Consider the following 18,789-nt stretch of genomic DNA (forward strand, 5'->3'; position numbering starts at 1 on the left):
GACACTTTCTGTGTTCTGAAAGAGTACATTTTCATACACCCAAGTCTTTAATTGTGGATGAATGGCAGAAGGCTACCAAATCATTAGAGCAAGGAAATTAATGTAACTGATTATGGTGCAACATAGAAGAGGGCAAGAGGCGTAATCTCCACACCAGTCCAATTTGGCCTCTATATGAGAGATGTATAATATAGACGTTTAATATCCAGTGCGTTCGGAAAGTAGTCAGAAGCCTTGACTTTTTCCACATTTTGTTACTTACAGCCTTATTTTTAAATGTATTCAATTATATTTTCTACCTCATCAATCTACACACAACACCCCATAATGACAAAGCTAAAACAGGTTTTTAGAAATGTTATCAACATTTTTACGCTGCTTTTTTGAACGATTTCTCGTAGTACAACTGCATAAGTGTTGCTCTTCACTTTCTGGAGGACTGAGTTTTGAAATCAGTGGAATTAGAGTATGATAGCTAAGGAGATAGAGAAAATTATGGCGTTTGTCTGCATATTTGCAATCAAGAGTCGAAAAGAGAACACACCGAAGGCTGTTGTATAAAACACCTGTCTCCAGATTACATCTTCAAACTAAGGGCTACCATGACATCCGTGACAGAGTGAGAAGTGTCCATTCATGCATACGGGTAAGATAGTGTAGCTAGCTACATTTTCAGATATTACACATTTCTAATTTCGTCAGCAAGTTGTTTTAATTTCAAGTTAAAGTGTACTGTTAGCTACCTAGCTAATGTTAGCTGGCTGGCTAGCTATCTAATGTTACGTCTAAGATCTGTGTAGTAATAGTAGTTGTATCTCAGAGCCACTTGCATTGTTAATTATAGCCTAATGTTAGCTAGCTAACATTGAACCCGGTTGGTTAGCTACCTGCAGATTCATGCAGGGTAGTAACATTATGAGTTGGGATTATGGTTCACTGTTTAGCTAGCTAGCTACATGTCTAAATGTAGCTAGTAACTATTTCAATAGAATGTTTATGATGTCACTGCGCCAACTGTCGATTGTTGTAGCTGGTCAATTCTTGCTATCTACTCCGATTTCAGAGCACTCTCATCTGATTGTGCCAGAGCACAGAATAACTGACACATTTACGAACACTCAACACCCGTTGAATATGGCCGGTGTCAGTAAACGTTGGAAAAAAGCGTAATTAAAATGTTGCCAGCAGCACAGTTGCAATCACCAACGCTCTGAATAACATAAAAACAGCCAAAGCAGCTCTGCTAGTGCGAGTAAAATGGTGAGCTGTTTTCTCAGTTGTGTCTGGGAATAGGTAGCAAACTAGCCAACGTTAGCTTGACTGCTGTTAGATCAGAATGCTCGGATCAACCTTACTCCTAGGCCAGAGTGTCTAGTGTGCGCTCTGAACGCTCTGAGAGAAAAACACACTGAATTTAGGAACAGACAATCTGACATCGCTCTGAGTTTACGAATGGCCTGGCACTCCAGGTCAAATTTACAAACGGTGTGTATATACGTAGTATAAACCAGCCTTTAGTCTTGAAATCTTTGGTTGTTTAGTACATAGCCTCACATGTGAATCCTTAAAGAGATGGGTGGGGCTAAAGCTTAAGAGGGTGTGAACGATGCTGAATGGGTGTAGACAAAGAAGAGCTCTCCAGTAGGTACCAAAAGACCCATGTTCTTAAAAGAGAGGTTACAAATGTGTCAACTTTCAAAGCAGAATTACTTTCCCATTGTTCCTCAACTGTAGTGTATGATATACAGTATGTAAATAAGGTATTTCTGTATTCTGTATTTTTATTTGTAATAAATGTGCAAACATTTTTTAAAAACTTTTCACTTTGTCATTATGGGGTATTGTATGTAGATTGATGATGAGAAAACGTAATTCATAACATTTTAGAATAGGGCTGTAAGATAACGAAATGTGGAAAAAGTCAAGGCGTCTGAATAATTTCCGAATGACCTGTACATATGTATAATACATTATTGGTAGGTAGCCTATTCCTTAACATCGAACTATCAGGAGAAGTGGCAACTCACATTACGTTTCAAACAACGGTGACTCACTAATCCTCTCAAACACAACTGAGGTAGTAAATAGACTATTAAGTCTCATTCCAATGGTCATTTTACCTGGCCTTTTATAACCTCAGGGACACTTTAGTATTTGCTTCCTGCATCACTAGACATATTCTGTGTTAATGCTTTTAATCTTAATGCCTGCTTGCTGATTCCTTGTTTACTGACGAACATAGAGAAAAGTCCAAAGTAATTAACAATAATAGCCCAGAAGAGATTGAAGATGGAGATAAGAGTCCGGTCTCATTGATTCCTCTGTGCATCTCCTCTGTGTAATGACTTCCTGTGTGCAGTGCTGTGCTCTGAAGGAGACATCAAGCATGCTCCAATATCATCCACCATCTCAAGTAGATTAAAACCTTATTAGACCCAGGCAATCCCGAAGACAAAAACCTGAAATTCACTACTTTCATTTATCTGCTCTGCCCTCATTTAGCCTCACATTGAAGTGTTTTACCATTTTATTTTCTAGACAACCAGGGCTAAAAGTAGAACACAAACCAATTTGACATAAACAGTTGCATTCATGAGTTTTATAAACAAATGTAAATCTAAAAATAAGGTCTGCCAAGTAAAAACCTGATAGAAAATAAATGTATAAGAATGCTGTAAGTACAGAAATTGTTGGATAAATTGGATATTTATTTCCAACTACTCGGTGACAACTGTGTGGAGTTTGTGATAGCAACTATGTGAACGTATTACAGTATTGTTACAGTGGGACTACATGTGTGTTTGATTACTCACCTTCCGGGTGTGATGTTGCCCCCCCTATCTGGTTGATGAAACAATAATGGTGTGTGCTCGCATTAGCTCTGATCACGGTCGATCTGTGATAACACGTGATACTAGTGCATGACGTTCTGTACCAACGCATCTGTCAGTAAACCAACATTATTCGAGAACCTTATATCTGTTGTTGTGTCACCCTACACCTCCTGTCCTGAGTATTTCTCACGACATTCTCTAACAGGACACCACTAGCCACCTAGCTAGCTTGCTATGGCTAGGCTAGCATTCTATAGGCGCAGTATAGAGAGATAAATAACATCTACAGTGCCCCTAATATATATATATATATATATATATATATATATATATATATATATATATATCTACAGTACCAGTCAAAGGTTTGGAGACACCTACTCATTCAAGGGTTTTTCTTTATTTTGACTATTTTCTACATTGTAGAATAATAGTGAAGACATCAAAAGATGAAAGAACACATATTGAATCAGGTAGTAACCAAAAAAGTGTTAAACACATTTTTCAAAGCAGCCACCCTTTACCTTGATGACAGCTTTGCACACTTTCTCTCAACCAGTTTCATGAGAAATGCTTTTCCAACAGTCTTGAAGGAGTTCCCACATATGCTGAGCACTTGTTGTATGCTTTTCCTTCACTCTACGGTCCAACTCATCACAATCCATCTCAATTGGATTGAGGTTGGGTGATTGTGGAGGCCAGGTCATCTGGTGCAGCACTCCATCACTCTCCTTTGTCAAATAGCCCTTATACAGCCTGGAGGTGTGTTTGGGTCATTGTCCTGTTGAAAAACAAATGATAGTCCCACTAAGCGCAAACCAGATGGGATGGCGTATTGCTGTGGTAGCCAAGCTGGTTAAGTGTGCCTTGAATTCTAAATAAATCACAGACAGTGTCACCAGCAAAGCATCCACACACCATTACACCTCCTCCTCCATGTTTCACGTTGGGAAACACACATGAGGAGATCATTTGTTCACCTACTCTGCATCTCACAAAGACAAGGCGTTTGCAACCAAAAATCTCAAATTTGGACTCATCAGACCAGGACAGATTTCCACCGGTTTCCACCAGTCTAATGTCCATTGCTCGTGTTTCTTGGCCCAAGCAAATCTCTTCTTCTTATTGGTGTCCTTTAGTAGTGGTTTCTTTGCAGCAATTCAACCATGAAGGCCTGATTCACGCAGTCTCCTCTGAACTAGAGGTCGACCGATTAATCGGAATGGCCGATTAATTAGGGCCGATTTCAAGTTTTCATAACAATCGGAAATCGGTATTTTTGGACACCGATTTGGCCAAATTTTCTTTATTATTATTTTTTTTTTTTACACCTTTATTTAACTAGGCAAATCAGTTAATAACACATTCTTATTTTCAATGGCGGCCTAGGTACGGTAGGTTAACTGCCTTGTTCAGGGGCAGAACAACAGATTTTTACCTTGTCTGCTCGGGGATTCAATCTTGCAACCAGTTAACTAGTCCAACGCTCTAACCACAAGCCTCACATTGCACTCCACGAGGAGCCTGCCTGTTACGTGAATGCAGTAAGAAGCCAAGGTAAGTTGCTAGCTAGCATTAAACGTATCTTATAAAAAAAACAATCAATCAATCATAATCACTAGTTAACTACACATGGTTGATGATATTACTAGTTTATCTAGCATGTCCTGTGTTGCATATAAATCGATGCAGTGCGCATTCGCGGAAAAAGGACTGTTGTTGCTCCAACGTGTACCTAACCATAAACATCAATGCCTTTCTTAAAATCAATACACAAGTATATATTTTTAAACCTGCATATTTAGTTAATATTGCCTGCCAACATTAATTTATTTTAACTAGGGAAAATGTGTCACTTCTCTTGCAACAGAGTCAGGGTATATGCAGCAGTTTGGGCCGCCTGGCTCGTTGCGAACTGTGTGAAGACTATTTCTTCCTAACAAAGACAGCCAACTTCGCCAAACAGGAGATGATTTAACAAAAGCGCATATGCGAAAAAAGCCCAATCGTTGAACGACTGTACCTAACCATAAACATCAATGCCTTTCTTAAAATCAATACACAGAAGTATATATTTCTAAACCTGCATATTTAGCTAAAAGACATCCAGGTTAGCAGGCAATATTAACCAGTTGAAATTGTGTCACTTCTCTACGTTCATTGCATGCAGAGACAGGGTATATGCAACAGTTTGGGCCGCCTGGCTCGTTGCGAACTAATTTGCCAGAATTTTACATAATTATGACATAACATTGAAGGTTGTACAATGTAAGAGCAATATTTAGACTTAGGGATGCCACCCGTTAGATAAAATACGGAACAGTTCTGTATTTCACTGAAAGAATAAACGTTTTGTTTTCAAAATGATAGTTTCTGGATTTGACCATATTAATGACCTAAGGCCTAATTTCTGTGTGTTATTATGTTATAATTAAGTCTATGATTTGATATTTGATTAGAGCAGTCTGACTGAGCGATGGTAGGCAGCAGCAGGCTCATAAGCATTCATTCAAACAGCACTTTCATGTGTTTCACTGTGCTTCAAGCACTGAGCTGTTTGTGACTTCAAGCCTATCAACTCCCGAGATTAGGCTGGTGTAACTGATGTGAAATGGCAAGCTAGTTAGCGGGGTGCGCGCTAATAGCGTTTCAAACGTCCCTCGCTCTGAGACTTGGAGTAGTTGTTCCCCTTGCAAGGGGCCGCATATTTTGTGGAGCGATTGGTAACGATGCTTCGAGGGTGGCTGTTGTCGATGTGTTCCTGGTTCGAGCCCAGGTAGGGGCGAGGAGAGGGTAGGAAGCTATACTGTTACACTGGCAATACTAAGGTGCATATAAGGTATTCCAATAGTCAAAGGTATATGAAATACAAATGGTATAGGGAGAAATAGTCCTATGAGTACTACAACCTAAAACCTCTTACCTTGGAATATTGAAGACTCATGTTAAAAGGAACAAGCAGCTTTCATATGTTCTCATGTTCTGAGCAAGGAACTGAAACGTTAGCTTTCTTACATGGCACATATTGCACTTTTACTTTCTTCTCCAAAACTTTGTTTTTGCATTATTTAAACCAATTTGAACATGTTTCATTATTTATTTGAGGCTAAATTGATTTTTATTGATGTATTATATTAAGTTAAAATAAGTGTGTTCATTCAGTATTGTTGTAATTGTCATTATTACAAATAAATAAAAATCTGCCGATTAATATCGGCTTTTTTTGGGGTCCTCCAATAATCGGTATCGGTCGACCTCTACTCTGAACAGTTGATGTTGAGATGTGTCTGTTACTTGAACTCTGTGAAGCATTTATTTGGGCTGCAATCTGAGGTGCAGGTAACTCAAATGAACTTATCTCCTGCAGCAGAGGTAACTCTGGGTCTTCCTTTCCTGTGGCGGTCCTCATGAGGGCCAGTTTCATCATTGCGCTTGATGGTTTTTGCAACTGCACTTGAAGAAACTTGCAAAGTTATTGAAATTTTCCACATTGACTGACCTTCATGTTTTAAAGTAATGAGGGACTGTCATTTCTCTTTGCTTATTTGAGCGGTTCTTGCCATTATATGGTCTTTTACCAAATACAACTATCTTCTGTATATCACCCCTACCTTGTCACAACACAACTGATTGGCTCAAACACATTAAGAAGGAAAGAAATTCCATAAATTAACTTTTAACAAGGCACACCTGTTAAAACTTCTTAGGGATCAAATTCCGTTAACAGCCAGTGAAATTGCGAGGGTGCCAAATTCAAACAGCAATCTCATAATTAAAATTCCTCAAACGTACAAGTATTATACACCATTTTAAAGAAACTTCTTGTTAATCCAACCACAGTGTCCGATTTCAAAAAGGCTTTACAGCGAAAGCATACCATGCGATTACGTTAGGTCAGCGCTTAGTCACATAAAAACATACAGCCATTTTCCAGCCAAAGCGAGGAGTCACAAAAAGCATAAACAGAAATAAAAATTAATTATTAACCTTTGATGATCTTCATCAGATGGCACTCATAGGACTTCATGTTACACAATACATGTGTGTTTTGTTCGATAAAGTTCATATTTATATCCAAAAATCTCAGTTTACATTGGCGTGTTATGTTCAGTAATGTTTTGCCTCCAAAACATTCGGTGAATTTGCAGAGATCCACAAATTTACAGAAATACTCATCATAAACTTTGATGAAAGATACAAGTGTTATACATAGGATTAAAGATAAACTTCTCCTTAATGCAACCGCTGTGTCAGATTTCAAAAAAGCTGTACGGCGAAAGCACACCATGCGATAATCTGAGTACAGCGCTCAGCCACCAAAACAAGCCATACAGATACCCGCCAAGTTGTGGAGTCAACATAAGTCAGAAATAGCTTTATAAATATTCACTTACCTTTGATGATCTTCATCGGAATGCACTCCCAGGAAACCCAGTTCCACCATAAATGTTTGTTTTGTTCAATAAAGTCAGTCTTTATGCCCAAATATCTCCTTTTTGTTTGCGTGTTTAGTTCACTAATCCAAATGCACAAAGCGCGGGCACGAAGACCAGATGAAAAGTTTAAAAAAGTTCCATTAAAGTTCGTAGAAACATGTCAAACGATGTATATAATCAATCTTTAGGATGTTTTTATCATAAATCTTCAATAATATTCCAACCGGACAATTCCTTTGTCAATAGAAAGGAAAGAGAATGACCGTCGCGCTCACGGCCACGCGCGAGACACAACTAATGGCTTTCAGGCTGAGCACTTGTTGAAACAGCTCTTATTCGCTCCCCTTTCACAATAGAAGCCTGACACAACTTTCTAAAGACTGTTGACATCTACTGGAAGCCTTAGGAAGTGGAATCTGACCCCATTTACACTGGATATTGGATAGGCAATCACTTGAAAAACTACAAACCTCAGATTTCCCACCTCCTGGTTGGATTTTTCTCAGGTTTTCGCCTGCCATATGAGTTCTGTTACACTCACAGACATCATTAAATCAGTTTTAGAAAATTCAGAGTGTAATATGCATATCCTAGCTTCTGGGCCTGAGTAGTAGGCAGTTTACTCTGGGCAACCTTTTCATCCGGATGTGAAAATACTCCCCCTATCCCAAAGAAGTTGGGAGTTAATCAAAGTTTATTCAAGGTGACTACCTCATGAAGCTGGTTGAGAGAATGCCAAGAGTTTGCAAAGCTATCATCAAGGCAAAGGCTTGCTACTTCGAGGAACCTCAAATATTAAATATATTTTGATTTGTTTAACTCTTTTTTTGGTTACTACATGATTCCATATCTGTTATTTCATAGTTTTGATGTCTTCACTATTATTCTACAATGTAGAAAATAATAAAAATAAAGAAAACACCTTGAATGAGTAGGTGTCAACTTTTCACTGGTACTGTACATAAAGCACGACAGTATGATAGACACTATGTCATGGGATGTCCAATGATCTTCTATGTAAAAGAATCCTTACCTTCTAACGACCATTGTGCGGCTTGTGAGACAGATGTGCGTGTTTTGTGAGAATCTCAGCTTTTCATTTTCACAAAACACGCACGTCTGTCTTGCTCTATGATGCTCACAAGTCACACGAGTCGTTAGAAGGTAAGGGTTATTCTACATAGAAGATCATTGGACATCCTCCCTTGTCTCACAAATAACGCCCCTGTTATTAATTGCACACGCTAATGGTTGCTATCCGCGGAAGCAAAAGAAATAGACAAATCCAATGCAAAAAAGCAGCAGTTTATAGCTCAAACATTAAATGTTTAAAAGGGGTTTGAATCACTAAAACACGAAGGCATGGGACTCAAAGCGTTAACTCCAAATCCAGCCTTCCCTGAAAGAAAAAAACACTCATTGAGGAAAAACAGCAGAGCTACAAGAACTCCTGTGTTGTTAAAGTGGATCAGTGTGAGTTGATATAGGTTTCATTCCCACCTGACTGGACCAGTGTTTTTATCTAGTGGGCGGTTTTCTTATCAAGTTGCATTGATGTGTTCATTAAAATGATCTATCATCGGATCAAAAGTGTAATGGGTCGACACAGCAAGTGGGAAGAGACTAACTGTCTATCTATGTTATACAGAATAGATATAGAGATGTCAAACGTTCAGCCTGCTGCACAATCACTATGGAAGCTATAGTCTAGAGTGCCCTGTTAAATTGTGGTTAGGAGCATTTTTAAACTCTCTCCATGTTAAAGTAGTAAGAAATATATGTAAAACTGTGAGTGTGATTAATCTTAAATCTAAATATTGAATTATTTTGACATACGTAAAAAAAAAAATATTAGGCTAAATTCCCCATGGTAGACAGAACGTCTTAGGACAATCACCACACAAAAATGACAGGAAAAACAATTTTTTTTACCTCAGATTGGTGGTGTTAGTATAAAAGTTTCTAATCATCACAATCTTACAAAAACAAATCAATGTCTTTGGTTTAGTACCAGTGTTTCTGTCTGTAGTGGGACTTTAAGGCCATAGTGGCAAGAAAAAATATGTATAAATATCTCTGGCCTCACATGAATTTGCAGATTTGAGGGTTAAGCTATCATTCAAATGAAAGCCAACCCCCGTCGCTATTTAGAAACCAATGTGAGGTGTTGATTTCCTTGAAATTGTTCAGTCAAAAAGTGAGTGTTGTGATACCTTATTAGTATTGGCTGTCTGCTGTAAACATTTTTCTCACAGAGATATGAGTTAATAAATGGCTGCAACAGGCTCTCGTTTATCTGCTGGTATATGTAATATACCCAAGTCCATTGAGTTTTGCCTGTTAGAAGAGCAAACTGTACATATCTACGCAGTTTTTGTTTTACCAGTTTCATTGATTTCAATACAAATATTGATGTTTGTGATTAATATGCACACGCTATTGATTACAGTAGAACAAGCTAATCAATTCCAGTCTAGAGTGGCCCCCTGGTAAAAATTGGTGGTGAAAGCAGTTTACAAGGTACTAATTTACAAGTGTGATGTGTGTAGGGTAATTTTCCTTGTCTTCAACACATCACAGTTTATTTCAACATATTGATTTTGAATTTGGACATCTAAAACCAGTGTTTTGACACTGGGCTATACATCTAATATTCATGAAAAAAGGAAGCAGCCACAGTATCGAGTTAAACTTATATTTTAGAAATATAAAATATTATTTTAAGATAATAACTCTACTTTATTAGGTATAAACTACTGAATGAGCCAAAAAAAAGCGTGCTATAATGTATTGATTTTCATGATATACAGTGTATGTGAAATCGTGAAAATATGTTTGCCCTAACTAATAAATGCATAGTATTCTTCAGATAGGGACATATACTGTATGGCAGTACAGTACTATTTGTCTCCTCTGTGGTATGTTAATGATGGGAGGGAGTCTTCTCAACAGGAGTTGTCTTGATCTCTGAACTTTAAGAGGCTTTCCTGTAAGATCAATATAAGTGGCTACCCAAGCGCAATAAAACCCACAGCAAGGCCCAGATTCATTAATTACAGACACTGATTTTAAATACCCACTGTTAGTTGTGTGACGAATCTGTGAAAAGTAAGGACTTGACAAGAGAAGGTGGAGCTGACCATGTTTTAATTAATGTACCTTCAGTGCTACAGGGAAGCAGATCAGTGCAAGTGTAGCACATGTGGATGTGTGAAACTCAGCCTGAAGTGTCTCGCTGACTGGTAAGACGCTTTAGGAGGGCGGTCTCGTGTGCTAGCAAGGCAGAGGTCCGAGGTTTGAGCCTCAGCGTGAGCTGAATCAGGAGGATGTGGTACTGGCTAAGCAAGAAGTGTGACGTCCTTTACAGTGGTGCCGTGATCCGGATTTACAGTTACAGTCAGCTCAACGCTGGGGTCACTGTTGAGTAAGTTTGAGGGGTGAATGTAGCGCAGGGGGTGTGTGTAAATGATTCATCCTGAAGTGTCAGTGTGACGTCCTTTAGACAAGGTTATGCTTTTTGCTGGTGCTAAGGCTTGATGTGTGGCACGTGGCTCAGATATAGTTCATTAATTTGTGCAATAGACATGCCCCATTCTGCATGGCAACACAATCAGGGGTTGGAACCAAAACTTTCCAATCGTTTCGTTCTGAACAGAACCACAATTTTTCCGTTCCGTTCCACTGTTCCGACCAGCAAAATAAAGTTCTGAACCGGTTTGAACCACAATAAAGGACTGGTTTATATTGTTCCTTTCTGTTCCTTTTAAACCTGTGAAATCTACAGTTTTTTCCATTTAGCTCATTAAATTACTTCACCAATAAGTGTGGATAGAGCAGTTTGCCATGGAACATAATTGCTAATTGTTTACATACGTGATGGTCAGACAAGTGTAGGGCACGAGATGCTACTTAAACTTTGCGGGTGGGGAGAGAGCGAGGGGCAGGTAGCCTACACATGCACACACACTGGCAAAGATTATTGTGTGACCAACCTGGTCTCAGAGCATTTTGTATTATTCTGTATGTAAATATGCCCACTCCATTTAGTATATGTTACGTTTCGTGTGGTATGTATGAATTTGAGGATATTCATCACCTATTTCGTATGATATCTCACAAATTACAATTCGTATTACAGTATATGTTACAAATTTACAAAATGTACAATATATTACGAATTTGCAAATGTATATTATGTTACAAATTTGCATAATGTATAGCTAGCTCGCTAACATTAGCTAGGCTAGGGGTTAGGGTTAAGTTTAGGAGTTAGGTTAAATGGTAAAGGTTAGGGAAGGATTTAAGGTTGGGCGGTATCCACATTTTCATATCGTCCTTCTCTCACCCAGGGATATATGGTATTACCGGTTTAATACACAAGGGGGCGCCAGGAAACCCAATAAAAAAGCTAATTTGGCATCTATTACCAGAATGCTAACAAAATTTACACAAGTAATAGCACATTTACATGGAGGCTGCTAGCTAAATATGCTAACGAGCTCAAACAAAAATAAATAAATTGCAAAGTCAGGCAATCAAGCTCATAAAGTTTTCATATATAAGTAGGAGCTTCTACCGAATGTCATTTTTTTGTGATTTTGGACATTTCCAAGCGAATGTGAACGAGAGACATTGTTCAAACGAACAAAATTTTGACGCATGCAGTACTGGCTCTCCAGCAGCATGCCTACACGCTGTGTCTGTGTGGAGTCTGAGTCACAGGCCTGCTCTGCTTGGAAAAGAGGGGGGAGGAGCAGACGGGCCGAGAACAAAGAGGAGAAAAAATGCATGAAAATCAAGATATAAGTGGCAGCTGGTCAAATAACTCATCCAAAGGGCTTTGCCTTCTCAAGAACAGCAGAAAAGTAAAAAAATATGATGCTCCGTCACCTTATTGATTCAGCCAATTACTTAGATAGCAAGTTAAACTCGGGGTCGTGTTAACACATAATTCTGCGTTTTCCACACAGGATTTTTTTTTTATGCATAGAAAATAGCTTGCTGCATTTTGTAAACACAGATCTAAAAGGCTTCTTATTGTAATTTCTGCTCAGCATCAGACTAATGTTGTGCTTCCCTTGCACTTCTAAACTCGGATGAGAATTCATGACTGAGAATTCTATCAGCAGACAGCGCTCTGACTGATGTGTAGCTACTTGCCTCCAATACGTTTCTCGTGTAGCCAGCCTATATTTCTCTGGTAAAATGCAAGATGAACCTTTTCACATGTACCAACAAATGGGTGTGATCATTCTACAGTGGTCCCTGCAGCGTACCCTCAAACCGGTGTGATTAGAAAGCTTATTTAGAACGTCCAGTTTCGATTGATGCAACTGTCAGCGTTTGAGCTGGCCACACTGTTTTTTCAAAGAAACATTCTTCACAAACACAGTACTTACAAAGTTATGTTACGTGACACCCAGAACGCATTGTAAAATGCCATCAAAAATGGTGCCACACATAGCTGGTAAATAGCTTAGTATTAGCTCATCATAATCAATACAACCTTCAAAAAAGGCGGAACACACCTTAATTCAAACTGTGTTTGAAAATAACATTTGTTAGAAAATCATTTGAAATTGACAAACTGAAAGATAGCCTATTGATAATTATCAGGCAGCGCGTGTTAACTTTCCTGTTGCGCAACAATCACATTTTGGAACAGTGAGTGCATTCTGACATCTCGTGCATAAAACAACTCATGCTGCCGTGACCGTTAAGAGATATTTGGAACCCACATGTGAAAAGGTTAACTTTAAGCAAAACATTCACCGTCTTCTTGGTAAGCAACTCCAGTGTAGATTTGGCTTTGGCTTTGTGTTTTAGGTTATTGTGAATTCATTTCAGAGCATCTGGTGGAAAGCAGATTGAATGTCACGTCTACTCCTGCTCCTCCCCACGGGCGTTCGACGTCGTTGGTTTACTAACCACCGGTCCTGGCAACCCTTCATTACGCATACCTGCGCCTCATCAGGCACACCTGGACCTTATCACTTCCGTGATTACTCCCCTTATATATATATATATATATATATCACTCCGTTGTTATTTCCCATCAGGCGTTATTGCTTATGTTTCCTTGTCAGGCGTGTCTCTTGTTTTGTATCGTTCTATGTTCGTTCATATTAAACTCACTATCTGCACCTGCTTCCTGACTCCCTGCGTCGACGTTACAGAATAATGCCTCACCACATGGAAGTAGTAGTTGATCAAGGCATCTTCCAGATGGTCAACGAACAGGGAGACGTACTTCGCCAACACCACGACCAGCTGGCTCAAATGGGGGCAGGTATGGATGAGATCCTCCGTGTTCTTCAAAGTCTTGACGTTGCCAAAAGGGCATCACCTCCCTCAGGCGGAGGATTCTTTCTTATGTGTCGACCCAGCATCCCAGCCCATCCAGCAGTCCGTCCAGGTCACCGAGGTCAGTTTGTCCCTCCAGGACAAATACGATAGGACTCCATCAAAATGCCGTCGCTTCCTAATACAGTGCTCCCTCGATTTCCGCTCTTCAGATGGCAGCCCCCACCACCGAGGTCCAAGGTTGCCATGGTTATTTCCCTGCTGATTGGACGTGAGTTGGAGTGGGCTACGGCCATCTGTGAGAAAGGAGAGGAGGAGCTGGATTTGTATGAAGGGTTCATGGCTCTGTTCAGAAGGGTCTTTGACCATCCACCAGAGGGCAGAGATGGAGGTGAGCGCTTACTTCACCTATGGCAGGAAGACCAGACCGTTGCGGAGTACACCCTCATCTTCAGGACAGTGGCAGCATCCAGCGGATGGAATGAGCCAGCGCTCCGCACCCTATTCCAAAGAGGATTGCACGAGGAGATCCAGATGGAGTTGGCGTGCCAAGATGATGGCACACTCTCTTGGACGGACTTATCGTGATGGCCATCCGTCTGGATAACCTTCTACGGGAGCGTCGGAAACCACCATCACCGCTCTGCCTCCTTCGTTGACCAATCTGAGTCAGAGCCTGAACCCATGGAGGTAGGGGCCACGTGCCTCCCCACGGCTGAGCGACACTGCCAGAGACAGCTGGGGCTGTCCCTATTGCGGACAAGAGGGGCCAAAGCTTCAGCCATGTCCGATATGTCCCAACCCGGGGTTCACAAGAGCAGAGGGACAGTCCCGTGATCATCCCTCTCCTGGGTTTGGCGTGAATATTCCACCATCCTCACTTTCCGCCAAACCCTTTCTAGTATCAATATCACTAGCTGGCTGTCCCTCATATATTGTATCTACTGCTCTAGTGGACTCCAGTGCCGCAGGGAATTTCATTGACCAGGCCCTTGCCTCCTCACTTAACATCACCTCACACCCGCTCTTCTCTCCATTTCCGGTTCAAGCGTTGGTCGAGCACTGGGATCTGGAAATGTCACACCTGGTGGTGTGAGCGGGTGTGTCCTGGAGGACAGCACCACTCACCCTTACTGTGGCACCAGGAAAGCCTACCCTTTATCATCACTGCACCTACACACAAAGGCATCCTCATTCCTCTAGTCTCCCTACCGCTCTCCAGGTAGCAGGCGGATTTCCACCGCAGTGAGGCGCCCGTGTTCCATCCTGGTGAATGCGTCCGGCTCTCCACCAGGAACTTCCCACTTCGCCTTGCCTGCAAGAAGCTGAGACCCTGGTTTGTGGGGCCGTTCAAGGTCCTCCAGAGGGTCAATTAGGTGACATAGAGATTACAGCTCACCACTGAGTATGGGATCTCACCTTCCTTTCATGTTTCTCTCCTCAGGCCGATGGTTCCTGGACATCGAGGGAGGTCCCGCCTATGCCGTCAGATCCCTCCTAGACTCCAGACGTTGTGTGGGACGGCTCCAGTACCTGGTGGACTGGGATGGGTACGGTCCAGAGGAGCGGTGTTGGGTCCCGGTGGACAACATTATAGATCCCAACATTATCCGAGATCATCCGGCCCGCTCCTCGCCCTCAGGGCCGTCCTCCTGGAGCTGTGCGTCTGTTTACAATCCACCAGTCCTTGCAACCCTTCATTACGCACACCTGCGCCTCATCAGGCACACCTTGACTTTATCACTTCCCTGATTACTCCCCCTATATAATAGCACTCCGTCTTATTTCCCACCAGGCGTTATTGGTTGTGTTTCCTTGTCACATGTCTCTTGTTTTGTATCGTTCTATGTTCATTCATATTAAACTCACTAACTACACCTGCTTCCTGACTCCCTGCGTTGACATTACACTGAACCAGGTTTTCCTCAAGGATTTTGCCTGTGCTTAGCTCCATTACATTTCTTTTTTTGTCCTGAAAAACTGGCCAGTCCTTAAAGATTACAAGAATACAGATAACATGGTGCAGCCACCACTATGCTGAGTGGTACTCAGTAATGTGTTGTATTGGATTTGCCTCAAACATAACACTTTGTATTCAGGACAAAAAGTGAATTGCTTTGACACATTCTTTGCAGTATTACTTTAGCGCCTTGTTCCAAACAGGATGCATGTTTTGGAACATTTTTATTCTGTGCAAGCATCCTTCTTTTCACTCTGTCAATTAGGTTAGTAACTACAACGTTGTTGATCCATCCTCAGTTTTCTCCTATCACAGCCATTAAATTCTGTAACTGTTTTAAAGTCACCATTGGCCTCATGGTGAAATCGCTGAGTAGTTTCCTTCCACTCCGACAACTGAGTTAGGAAGGACGCCTACATCTTTGTAGTGACTGGGTGTATTAATACACCATCCAAAGTGTAACTAAAAACTGCACCATGCTCAAAGGGATATTCAATGTCTGCTTTTTTATACCCATCTACCAATAGGTGCCCTTCTTTGTGACCTCCCTGGTCTTTGTGGTTGAATCTGTGTTTGAAATTCACTGCTCAAGTGAGGGACCTTCAAGATGTGTAAGCGTGGGGTACAGAGATGACGTAGTCATTCAGAAATCATGTTAAACACTATTGCACACAAATCAAATATTATTGGTCACATACACATATTTATCAGATGTTACTGTGGGTGTAGCGAAATGCTTGTGTTCCTAGCTCCAACAGTGCAGTAATATCTAACAATTCACAACAATACACACAAATCTAAAAGTGAAATAATGGAATGAAGAAATATAGAAATAATATATATTTGAGTGGCATTGACTAAAATACAGTAGAATAGAATACAGTATATACATATGAAATGAGTAAATCAGTATGTAAACATTATTAAAGTGACTAGTGATTCCATGTCTATGTATATAGGGCAGCAGCCTCTAAGGTGCAGGGTTGAGTAACAGGGTGGTAGCTGGCTAGTAATGGCTATTTAACAGTCTGATGGCCTTGAGATAGAAGCTGTTTTTCAGTGAGTTCATACAATTTATGTGACTTGTTCAGCTAATCTTTACTCCTGAATTGATTTAGGCTTGCCATAACAAAGGGGTGGAACACTCATTGACTCAAGACATTTCAGCTTTTCATTTTTAATTAGTAAAAATTACGAAACACATTATTCCACTTTGACATTATGGGGTATTGTGTTTAGGCCAGTGACCAAAAATCTGAATTGAATCCATTTTAAATTCAGGCTGTAACACAACAACATGTGGAAAAAGTAAACGGGTGTGAATGAGAGCACCTGCTAAATAACAAAAATGTTCAAATTGATACTTTCTGAAGGCACTGTACCTGAGCCTGAGGGGAGCAATCTGACAAAGCAGTTACACCTTTGCTCTGAGATTATATAAGGGTCAAGCCACTGAATAATTTGAGCAGAGTAAACTATAAAGCTAAGACACTTAATAAAGGTTGACAATGAAGTGAATCAAAACATCTAAAGACATACAGTAAATCATTTTAAACGGGAAACCCCAAAATAAGAAGGAACCCAGCCTAACGTAAAAACAAACCTACAGTATAATAATCTAATACTAATAATAGATGCAGCATTTTTACCAGTACATTTGTAATAATTTATCAGGCACTGACTTGAGTGACAACCTGTGGATACTGCTGAACAAGCAGCATCATATTCTGCAGGTGCAGCAGGTGACTTACAGAGAGCACGTCTTATGAAGTTGAGAAGTTAGTATTCAGTGTTAAACGTTCTCTCTTACCTTTCTTAGCAATTTGAGCACTTCGACTGCTTGTTCTTGTTTCTCTTCTCGGATAAGCTTCTGTATTTCCCGGATCCATGCCACCCGTCTCACGTAGGGGCTGTGGTTGGTCTTTCGTAGCATCCCTGGAAGCTTGTCGGACTTGACCATCAGGGATGTAAACAAGAACTCCCCGCCACCCTTGCCTCCACTCCTCTCGGTTTCTCTGGAGCTGTCATGCCGCTGGCGTCTCCTCTTGGAAAATGTGGTTTCTATTTGGTCCAGACTACTCTGCCTGGTCAACTTAGAACCCATTACTTCACAGAATAATGTTTCACTTGAACAACGGCTCCTTGACACTATGTATCATTAACGTTTGGCTGAATGTAGCCATAACAGTTGCACAGTAGCCTAAACTTGGAAATTGAGTAACGCACGCATGTACTTTTATCTTTACAGTATGAAAACAAAGGGAGAAGATATGAGCAGAGGTTGATAAATGACTATATTCTCTATTATATTAAATATAGAGCATCACACCGTCAGTATTGCATAGCTTTCTATTCTTAATTCGTCTTCAAATAGTTTCCTTCGTCTTCCAGTAATAACCACGCACTGCCACAGCAGAGCTCGTGCAGTAATACAATATCACACGGAGCTCGTGGTCTTTGCGTCCAATCAGAACCCGCGCTGCCTAGATCAGGGTCGCGCGATTACTCTCTCTTCATATAGGTCCAAGGCTAATTTTGTTGTTTAGCTCACGACGAACTAACTCGATTTGAGAGATTGATGCTTTTACATTTTGTACACACAAAAATGCTTGGTTGTTTGGTTGACCCAACTGCTGGGTTACAGGCTATGGGTCACTTAGTTGGGCTGTTTTTCTTTAAAGACCGCTAGGTTATTGATGCTGGATTATTGAGTAGTGATGTGTCGGTCGTGAACGATTTCTTCGTTTTGAACGACTCATTTTAGTGACTGAGAGGTTTGATTCGGTTTTCCGAGGGACTCGTTCAGTCCTTTGTTTGACCTACTTGGCTGCAATGAATTCTACAGCAGGATTAATTGACAGGTTGTTTAGCAAAAAAAAAACGATGCGTGCGTAACTATGGGTACAAAACAGACATAATTGGCTTAGATTGTTGACAATATGTAAACTATACTTCGTCGCCAATGTTTATTGAAAACATAAATTAATTTGCACGATGAGAACTTGTCTCAAATACATCCTTACAGTTGTTGGTTAGCTAGCTAGCGAATTTTTGCCACAATATCACATACAAAACACCTCAAAATAAGACATGGTATCAAGACGAGATAAAAAAAAACTTGCTGAAACGAGCCTCCTACGATTCCCTGTATGGCAGTTTCTTGGCATTGTTGCTACAGTAGCTATCTGGCCATCCAGAATCACAACAACACCCATTGCAGCACACTCATCATTTTCGTGATGTTGTCAGGTAACTT

At 40.6% G+C, this 18,789-nt stretch overlaps 1 protein-coding gene across 1 annotated transcript in view; it reads right to left on the minus strand.

Moving 5' to 3' along the window:
- The window catches only part of lrrc75bb (leucine rich repeat containing 75Bb), a 52,485-nt gene extending 34,088 nt beyond the window's left edge, over nucleotides 1-18,397 (minus strand). Inside the window, exon 1 of the mRNA XM_020458405.2 lies at nucleotides 17,344-18,397. Coding sequence (XP_020313994.1) covers nucleotides 17,344-17,637 — 294 coding nt within the window. The 5' untranslated portion in view covers nucleotides 17,638-18,397. The remainder of the gene's footprint in view (nucleotides 1-17,343) is intronic.
- Nucleotides 18,398-18,789: the final 392 nt, after the last annotated feature.

This window comes from Oncorhynchus kisutch, linkage group LG23 (assembly GCF_002021735.2).
Source record: "Oncorhynchus kisutch isolate 150728-3 linkage group LG23, Okis_V2, whole genome shotgun sequence".
In the NCBI taxonomy this organism is placed as follows: Eukaryota; Metazoa; Chordata; class Actinopteri; order Salmoniformes; family Salmonidae; genus Oncorhynchus; species Oncorhynchus kisutch.